The sequence below is a fragment of the Chrysemys picta genome, chromosome 4, assembly GCF_011386835.1.
Source record: "Chrysemys picta bellii isolate R12L10 chromosome 4, ASM1138683v2, whole genome shotgun sequence".
In the NCBI taxonomy this organism is placed as follows: Eukaryota; Metazoa; Chordata; order Testudines; family Emydidae; genus Chrysemys; species Chrysemys picta.
In genome coordinates, this window is record NC_088794.1 from 26,580,352 (window position 1) to 26,590,422 (window position 10,071).

General features: G+C 48.6%; 1 protein-coding gene across 1 annotated transcript; it reads left to right on the plus strand.

Moving 5' to 3' along the window:
* The first annotated feature begins 314 nt into the window (after positions 1–314).
* LOC101948941 (pepsin A-like) lies at positions 315–9,766 on the plus strand. The gene is made up of 9 exons (XM_065591788.1): positions 315–370; positions 1,025–1,181; positions 2,642–2,759; positions 5,908–6,026; positions 6,333–6,532; positions 7,451–7,567; positions 8,087–8,228; positions 8,331–8,423; positions 9,415–9,766. Exons 1-9 carry the CDS (start codon positions 315–317, stop codon positions 9,562–9,564), a joined length of 1,152 nt encoding a protein of 383 aa, XP_065447860.1. The 3' UTR covers positions 9,565–9,766.
* The last annotated feature ends 305 nt before the right edge of the window (positions 9,767–10,071 follow it).

Genomic DNA, 10,071 nt, shown 5'->3' on the forward strand with positions numbered 1-10,071 from the left:
AACAACCCAGCATCATCTCTTTTCCTTAGCCAGGAAACCTCCCCTAACTCTCACCCCTTCCCTCTAGAGGATGCCCCCATTTTCAGGTCACAGCCAAGTGAAGGTGGAAATCTGTGAACTTGAAGTGTTCTCCAAACCTTTCTTTCAAGGACATCTTGGACAATCTTATCAGGAAGGTTTGCATTCTTATCAGGGTTACTAATGGGCTAGGAAAGGCTCTGCACTATGTGCATATAAGGAGCAGCATCCCGCGTTGCACTGCATTTAGCAGCCACACTTTCCTTTCCCCACCAGTTTGGGTGTACAGGGACATCATGAAGTGGTTTCTGCTCCTGAGTCTGGTGGCGCTTTCTCAGTGCCGGGTGACAAAGTGAGTACTGGGGGGGGAACAAGAAACATTGGGATCCTGAGCTTGGCTTTCTACAGAGCAATATTCCCTTAGCAGCAGCAGCAGCAGCTCCTACATTTCTCTCCTCAATACTTCATTCTTTAATAGGCAGCTGGTGGGAACTACCCCTTGGCTGTAAGGCACAGTAGAGGTATGAGGAAGGATGGGCTTGTGGTTACAACACTGGAACAGGACTTGGAAAATCTAGGTTCATTCCCGGCTCTACCACAGACAGCCTGTGTGACCTAGTGACTGAGTCTCTTTGTGCCTCAGTTCTCTGGATAAAAATGAACATATGTCCTTTGTCCATCTTGTCTATTTCATCAGTAAGCTCTATAGGACAGGGGGACTGTTTTATACAATGTATTAGTACAGCTCCCAGCATACTAGGCCCTCTCAGTGCTACTTACACATGGGCCAGCAGTTTCCAAACGTCCTACGGGAATTATATGCCCAACTCACACTGACTTTTTGTGCACTGGTCACCCAACTCACCTATACCCTGTGTTAATCCCAGCTATAAAAAGGGGTCTCTGTGCAATGTAAAAAACGGATTGCACAGTATTCCCTGAATACAAGGCTTGTCTATTGTTTATTTGTTATTGATCGGCCTGTCTCCCTACCCTTGTTGATTAGGGTCTCCCTGAAGAAAGGGAAATCCCTGAGGCAGAATCTCAAGGAACATGGCTTGCTGGAGGATTTCCTGAGGAAATACCCTTACAACGTGGCCTCCAAGTATTTCCCCAGCCTGGCCAACGAGGCTTCCAGCGAGCCCCTAACAAACTACATGGACGTGAGTATGGCAGGAGAGCAGGTCTTGTAGCCTTCCTCTCCTCATCAAAGCTTCCCACTCCTCTGTCAACCAGGGCTGCCCGGGGGTGGGGGGGAAGTGGGGCAATTTGCCCCAGTCCCCAGGCCCCACAGGGGCCCCCACGAGAATGTCAGAGGCTCCGCCCATCCCCCAGCGCCTCAATGGCTTGGACGGGACCTGAGCTCCTCCCGCTCAGAGCTGCGTGGTAAGGGGGCAGGGCTGCGAGCTCCAACCAAGCGGTGGGAGCTCAGGTCCCGCTGGAGCCACGCCGCTGCAGCGCTGTCCAGGGCCGCTCCTGGATGCAGCGCACTGAGGCTCCGAGAGAGGGGAGAGGGGAGAGGTGGGGGTAAGCAGCATGGTAAGCCCTCTGAGCTGGGCACCCCCCCGACCCCATACCCCCGCAGCCCTGAGCCCCAGCTCTGAGCCCAGCCCCTATGAGCCAGGCACCCCCCAACCCCATCCCCCCCACAGCCCTGACCCCTAGCTCCGAGCCTAGCCCCTCTGAGCCGGGCACCCCCCTGGCCCCATCCCCCCACAGCCCTTACCCCTAGCTCCGAGCCCAGCCCCTCTGAGCCGGGCACCCCCCAACTCCATCCCCCCACAGTCCTGACCCCCAGCTCTGAGCCCAGCCCCTCTGAGCCGGGCACCCCCCAACCCAGAGCCCAGCTCCCCACCGAGCCCTGGGCAACAGCAGCACCACCCCCAGGTAGCGACAGCCCATTGGCACCAACCATCACCATCACCCAGCGACAGCCCATTATGTAATTGCAAATGTACACATACCATTAAAGCATTTAGTGGTTTTTAAATAATGTATTTTGTGTATTTTCAAATGATTAAAAATTATTTTTTGAATGTATTTCACTGGTTATTTTTTACATTTCCAAATACATGTTACTATAGTATTGCAACTTTTTTTATGGACGGGGCCCCCAAAATTGCTTTGCCCCAGTCCCCCTGAATCCTTTGGGCGGCCCTGCTGCCAACAGCTGATCTTGCCCTCCTCCCAAAAGGCCTCAACCCACTCCCCCACTGACGTGCTTCCAACCAAGCACATACCTTGCTGCTGCCAAGAACCCTCCCCAGCCCCCGTGCTGGGCCATCCAGCCCCCAGCTGTGATTGGATGGAATTAAGAAGAGCACTGGGAATAGAACTCCCAGGTCTGCTGGCTCCCCCCTTCCCAACACCTTGAGATTGATGGGAACTGGGGATAAATAACTCTGTGCATCAGATGCCAGCAAGTCCTAGGAGCCATGCTTGGCAAAGTGATGGCAGAGAAACAGCAACTCAGGCTGAGCCGTTAGCAAGGACACCGTAACCCAGACCCTCAGCTGGTGTAAATCAGCTGGTGGAACTATGCCGGTTTACGCCAGCTGAGGATCTAGCCCTTGGATGGCAATGGTTCCCTCTCTTTACATCATTCTTTGTCCTGCTTTGGCAGATCGAGTACTTTGGAACCATTTCCATTGGCACCCCAGCCCAGGATTTCTCTGTCCTCTTTGACACTGGCTCCTCCAATCTCTGGGTGCCCTCCGTGTACTGCTCCAGCCCAGCCTGCAGTAAGTCACCTGCAACGCCTCTTGCCTTAACACGCCATCTGGGTGGTTTGATATTTAAGTCAACAATGAGGAAACTTTGATTGAAATCACGGATTTCAATCTTGCTTTGCATTTGTACTTTTTAGTTATTTTCCTGAAGGAAGTTGTTTTTTGTTGGTACCCATTAAAACATGTTGATTTGCAACTAATTATAGCTTTTACACTAAATTTGGTACTTAACATACATTTATTCAGATTTTTAATTTGTACATTTTCTAATTATGAGAAAATGGTGAAGGATGCATTTTTCATTTTGCTAGCTGACTAATGTTGTTACTTGATGTATGTATTCACCTTTACATGGTAATTGGAAATTGATTAAAAATGAAAAAAAAAAAGCTTTTAAAAATTATTAGTAAAATAAAACTACCTTAAATGTCCAGGATAGCTAAGAAAAAAGTTTATTAAAACAATTTATATTTAAAGCTAACAATGTATTTAAAAAAGGAAGTGTTATCGATAAGGCCATTGTGGAGAAACAAAATGAATTCTTTGCATCGGTCTTCGCGGCTGAGGATGTGAGGGAGATTCCCAAACCTGAGCCATCCTTTTGAGGTGACAGATCTGAGGAACTGTCCCAGATTGAAGTATCATTAGAGGAGGTTTTGGAACAAATTGATAAATTAAACAGCAATAAGTCACCAGGACTAGATGTTATTCACCCAAGAGCTCTGAAGGAACTCAAATGTGAAATTGCAGAACTACTAACTATAGTCTGTCACCTATCATTTAAATCAGTTTCTGTACCAGATGACTGGAGGATAGCTAATTTTGCGCCAATTTTTAAAAAGTGCTTCAGAGGTGATCCCGGCAATTGCAGGCCTGTAAGCCTGACTTCAGTTCCGGGCAAACTGGTTGAAACTATAATAAAGAACAATATTGTCAGACATATAGATGAACATAATTTGTTGAGGAAGAGTCAACATGGTTTTAGTAAAGGAAAATCATGCCTCACCAATCTATTAGAATTGTTTGAGGGGGTCAACAAGCATGTGAACCAAGGGGATCCAGTGGATATAGTGTACTTAGATTTTCAGAAAGCCTTTGTTAAGGTCCCTCACCAAAGGCTCTTACACAAAGTAAGCTGCCATGGGATAAGAGGGAAGGTGCTTTCATGGATTGGTAACTGGTTAAAAGATAGGAAACAAAAGGTAGGAATAAATGGTCAGTTTTCAGAATGGAGAGACATAAAAAGTGGTGTCTCCCACGGGTCTGTTCTGGGACCAGTCCTATTCAACATATTCATAAATGATCTGGAAAAAGGGGTAAACAGTGAGGTGGCAAAATTTGCAGATAATACAAAATTACTAAAGATAGTTAAGACCCAGGCAGACTGCGAAGAGCTACAAAAGGATCTCTTAAAACTGGGTGACTGGGCAACAAAATGGCAGATGAAATTTAATGTTGATAAATGCAAAGTAATGCACATTAGAAATCATAATCCCAACTATACATATAAAATAATGGGGTATAAATTAACTGTTACGACTCAAGAAAGAGATCTTGGAGTTACTGTGGATAGTTCTCTGAGAACATCCACTCAATGTGCAGCGGCAGTCCAAAAAGCAAACAGAATGCTGGGAATAATTAAGAAAAGGATAGATAATAGGACAGAAAATATCATGTTGCCACTATATAAATCCATGGTACGCCCACATCTTGAATATTGTGTGCAGATGTGGTCGCCCCATCTCAAAAAAGATATATTGGAATTGGAAAAGATTCAGAAAAGGGCAACAAAAATGATTAGGGGTATGGAACGGCTTCCATATGAGGAGAAATTAATAAGACTGGGACTTTTCAGCTTGAAAAAGAGATGGCTAAGGGGAGATATGATTGAGGTCTATAAAATCGTGACTGGTGTAGAGAAAGTAGATAAATAAGTATTGTTTACTACTTCTCACAACACAAGAACTAGGGGTCACCAAATGAAATTAATAGGCAGCAGGTTTAAAACAAACAAAAGGAAGTATTTCTTCACCCAACACACAGTCAACCTGTGGAACTCCTTTCCAGAGGATGTTGTGAAGGCCAAGACCATAACAGGGTTCAAAAAAGAACTAGATAAATTCATGGAGGATAGGTCCATCAATGGCTATTAGTCAGGATAGACAGGAATGGTGTCCCTAGGCTCTGTTTGCCAGAAGCTGGGAACGAGCGACAGGGGATGGATCACTTGATGATTGCCTGTTCTGTTCATTCCCTCTGGGGCACTGGCACTGGCCACTGTCGGAATACAGGATACTGGGCTAGATGGACCCTTGGTCTGACCCAGTAGGGCCATTCTTATGTTCTTGTGTTCTTATCTGTAGTCAGTGAATTGAACTGATTGTTTCTGGTCACCATGTCCTTCCAAAATTTTAGAACTACTAGATTTCATCCTCTCACACTTACTTTTTGTTCAGAGATTGGAAAAGGAAAACAAGCTGTCTTGCCTTTATAACCCCCAATCAATTTCTTAAGTTAGAATGAACTAGTCAGTGAACTGAACTAGCTGAATGAACTGACATGAAGAAAATATTCTCTGTGCACCTGCAGAAGAGACTACTGCTGTGAAAAGCTGGTTTAGCACTTCAACAAAGTCTAGTTCCAGCTGCTGAGCCAGTGAAATCCACCAATTTAGTGGTCTATCTTTAAAACTTCAGCAACAAATATGCATTACTTAATAGTAATCTTTTATTTAATTTAACTGATTTTAATAGATTTTAGTAAATTTAGACTTGCACATATGTTGTGATAATTTAAACTTGATTTTTAAATGATTATTTTTAAAAAGAAAAACATATTTACATTTTTTAAAATCATACTTTTTTTAATTAAAAAAATCATCAGTTTCCAGCTACCGTGGAAGCCAGAGATGAATAGGTTTCCTTCAATTGTCTGTGGATTGTCCAATTGTACAGTGTCAGAGGAGGGGAATGGTTTCTAGGAAGCCCAGGAGCTAGATCCACAAAGGGACCTAGGCATTGCAATGCTGAGCACTGCAGTGCGTAACTCTTAATCACCCTCCCCCAACCAGAGAATTCACAGCCTCACCAGTCTCCCATACAACACATGGGGAGAGTTACAAGTGTCGGTGTGTGACCATCTGACCCTTCTGTACTTGCAGCAAACCACAACCGCTTCAACCCATCAGACTCCTCCACCTACAAGGCCACCAGTGAGAACGTCTCCATCCAGTATGGCACCGGCAGCATGACCGGAATCCTGGGCTATGACACTGTCCAGGTAAATCACAAGAAAGGATCAAAGCCCCTGGAGCAGAGAAGGGAAATGATTAGGAGTTAGAAGGACAGGATGCATCTGCAAAGCTAAAGCAGGAACTCCATTGGCTGTGAACTGGGAGACAGGAATAGAGAAAGGGAAGAGAAGAGACAATGAAGCCAATCGTGGACTATTCTCATATAGGGGAGAGAGCACAGTTCAGGGCATGGTAACCGCTGAGAACTGGCACGCTGTAAAGACCCTCTGGTAGACTTGGCAGCTTCTCCCAGGGTGTAGGGTGTGTCTGATTGTCCCCATCCCTCCTCTAAGGTTGGCGGCATTGTGGACACCAATCAGATCTTTGGCCTGAGTGAGACCGAGCCTGGCTCCTTCCTCTACTACTCCCCCTTTGATGGGATCCTGGGTCTGGCCTTCCCCAGTATCGCCTCTTCTGGAGCCACCCCCGTCTTTGACAACATGATGAATGAGGGTTTGGTGTCCCAGGACCTCTTCTCTGTCTACCTGAGCTCGTAAGTCAGGGCTGGAAACAACCCATCTGCTGCAGTGAGATTCAGCACCTCTCACATTGAGTGAGCCCTGCGATATTTGCATCAGAATTCCCAAAACACAGAGATCTCTGGGGTGCAACATGGCAGCCATTCTATGCTGGTGATGTACATTCTGGGAGCAGAAGTGAACATTGGCATCTTTAATGATTACATTAAAGCATCGGGGACCTGCCTACACCCATTGCAGATCATCAGTATTAGACTGACTCCTAGGGGAGAAAATGCCCCATGTCACCCACATGACTCAGCACCTTCCAGCACCAGACTGCACCATCTGCTCAGTACTGACTCAGAGGGAAGAGCAGCATCTACTGAGTCCCTGACACCACTGCCTCAAACATCTGGGCCTTTCCTTGGAGGTCTCCCATCCAGTTTTAGGGCAGGCCCAGCCCTGTTTAGCTTTTGAGACCTGGCAAGAGACAATTATCAAAGTAGGGTCAGAGGTGCCCCTCTCATTCAACCGGCCTGCCCTTTCTCCGCTACTAGACACTGATGTGCCCAACTCTGATTGTATCCCAGCACTGCCCACCTGTGGCCCATTCTCTAACAGGGAAGGGTTCAAAAAGGAACTAGATAAGTTCATGGAGGATAGGTCCAACAATGGCTAATAGCCATTGATGGGCAGGGATGCTGTTCCTAGCCTCTGTTTGCCAGAAGCTGGGAATGGGCGACAGGGGACGGATCACTTGTTGATTCAGTTCTGTTCATTCCCTCTGGGGCACCTGATATTGGCCACTGTCGGAAGACAGGATACTGGGCTAGATGGACCTTTGGTGTGACCCATTCTGGCTGTTCTTATGTTCAGACAGAGCGTTTCCTATTGACTCATCAGCCAACCATTCATGCATCTGCCTTGACTCTCCTCTCTCCCTTCTCTAGGGACGACCAGAGCGGGAGCTTCGTGATGTTCGGTGGAATCGACTCATCTTACTACTCTGGGAACCTCAACTGGATCCCTCTCTCTGCTGAGACTTACTGGCAAATCACCATGGACAGGTATCTCCCACCACTTGGCCCTTCCCCTTCATCAGGCCACCTTGAGGAGACGGGCAAAAGGAGAAGCATGCGGGAGCCTGGGGAAGCTCAAATTTCAGAGTCTAGACAAGATGAGAGACCCGGGAGTCAGAATCACACCTTCCTTGGAGCGATAGGAAAGGGACTCACCAGCAAGGAGATTAGAGCAGTGTTCTCCACCTCGTCCACACCAGGAACCCTCATCTGGCCAGCTCTGCTTAGCAATAAAGGAAAGGGCTTGGTGGTCACGACTCCTTGACATCGGCTTGTGACCCCCAGGCTGGATCGGTCACAGTCCCAGAAGGTTGTAGGACGAGGAGCGACGGGCAATAGCCAAGGAAGGTTGAGGCTGAAACATCAGGGGAAAGTTCTTGGCAGTCGTAGCAAGGGGGCGGTGGGTCAGCTCCACCCTGCAGGCCTCTCACTGCTGGCTTGTGGGCTGAGTGGGAATGAGATTGGGAGTGTTTCTAGGGACGTCCCCCCTGACTCTCTCTCTTCCAGCATTACTATGAACGGAGAGACCATCGCTTGCTCTGGTGGCTGCCAGGCTATCATTGACACTGGCACTTCTCTGCTGGCTGGGCCTTCTACTGGCATCTCCAACATCGAGTCCTACATTGGCGCCAGCGATGGCACGGTAAGGGCAGGGAGAAGGGACAGATACTTCTAGAGGTGTCTGCTACGGAGAGCCTCATAGCCAAGACGTGTCTAACCTTTCCTCCATATGTTGCCTTCCTCCCTGCAGATCAGCTGCAGTGCCATGAGCAGCCTGCCCAACATCGTCTTCACCATCAACGGCATCGAGTTCCCTGTGCCCGCCAGTGCCTACATCACTGATGTGAGTGTCCTGCTCAGAAAGCCGCCTTGGAGCCTCTTAGCGAGGGCTTGTGCCTGAGGCCATTGTACTTTGCATGCTGGCAACATTCCCCTGCACAGCTGGTATACGGCTGCAGGTGTATCACTGAGATGCAGCTCAGGGTCTGTCACCAGTATTAGAGTGGGGCAGCAGAGAGCTCTTCCCACAAACAGATCCAGGGGAAGGAACGGTCTAGATCAAGGCAGGCCCATAGTGAAAGTGACATATCGGAAGAGCAGCAAGGCAGCCTGTAGAGCTGGCCACCGTAGGAGATCACTAGGAAAGATGCCTTACTGGGCTAGGAGAGAATTAAATGAGCAGCTAGGAGGTTAGATCAAGAGAGATTACTGCCTTGTGCTGCAGGGCATGGGCTTCTGGGCATCAGGAAGGAGTTTTCCTTCTCTGTGATAAAGGTTTGCTTGCCTCTGGGGAGGAACAGGCAAGCTGCTTTAACGGCACACAGCAACACCAGCTGGTAGCTGGGGAGAGACAGTGGGGAAGCCCAAATCCACTTATAATCACAGCAGGATTTCTGGTAGCTCCCTTTGGTATCTGGCCAGGAGTTTGGAGAGAGCATGCTTTGCCTCCCCAAGGGATGTGTCATGAACAGAAGTGGTCAGGACCTTGCTTCTCTTCCCAGTTGACAGGCTGCATCCCTTAGCCTCAGGCTGAAGCACTGGGGCTGTACTGAGGCCCAGATCCACAAAGGTAGCTCACTGGGAGTTATGCCCCTAAATACCTGTGAGCATCCAGGCCTCACTCACCAACCCCACTGCTTGCATCCCCAAGCTGTTCCTTAAAGTCTCCAAGCCAAGGCCTGACCCAGCCTAATGCGCCTTAGTTTGGGAGCAGTGGTGAGATCCCATCCCAAGATGGTGCAGGTGCAGGCATGTGCACTCCCTGCTGGACAGTAACTCAAGGGGACATTGAAGTTTCAGCCCAATAACCCATGTCCCATTCTCCTCCGGTGCAGAACTCAGGCTCTTGCTCTCCCGGCTTTGAAGACATCGACGTTCCCACCTCCTCTGGAGAGCTCTGGATCCTCGGAGACATCTTCATCCGCCAGTACTACGTTGTCTTCGACAGGTCCAACAACCAGGTGGGCCTGGCCCCCATGGCATGAACACAGCGCCGTCCCCGGGACACTGTCATGGAACACTGACCCGGAGAGTCTACGTTTCTCTAGAGCCCCAACACTGCGAATCAATCTAGTGACCCTTACTCCTGCTGAGACTTTAATGGACACAAGCTATTCCTCACCCCAAACTCACCCTCTCGTCTCTAATCTTACCAACAGTAAAATAAAGGACTATAAGAGCATTGGAGTGAATTGTTTCTCTCTGATGGGCGGAGTGACCCACATTCCACTGAAGAGGAGGGGGGTAGGGAATATTATCATATCTTCTGCTGAGGCCGCCAATCCCGACCTGCAGCTTCCTGATATGCCAGCCCTGAGCTCCCTCCACACTCAGTTCTGCCAATTCCCCTTCAACCTGACCCACAGCCTCTTGCTTTTCCAGCCCTGGCTCCCCACACACAGCTCTGCTGATGCCCCCTTACCCTGACCTGCAGCCCCCCACTGCAATTTCACTCTTGTCCCACCTCATCCCCTGCTATGCTAATGCCCCTC

Excerpts from the sequence above, each read along its gene's own strand:
- LOC101948941 (XM_065591788.1), top strand. The coding sequence starts at position 315 with ATGAAGTGGTTTCTGCTCCTGAGTCTGGTGGCGCTTTCTCAGTGCCGG. Across the intron at positions 6,533-7,450 it reads TTCTCTGTCTACCTGAGCTC|GGACGACCAGAGCGGGAGCT; the intron begins GTAAGTCAGGGC and ends TCCCTTCTCTAG. Across the intron at positions 7,568-8,086 it reads TGGCAAATCACCATGGACAG|CATTACTATGAACGGAGAGA; the intron begins GTATCTCCCACC and ends TCTCTCTTCCAG.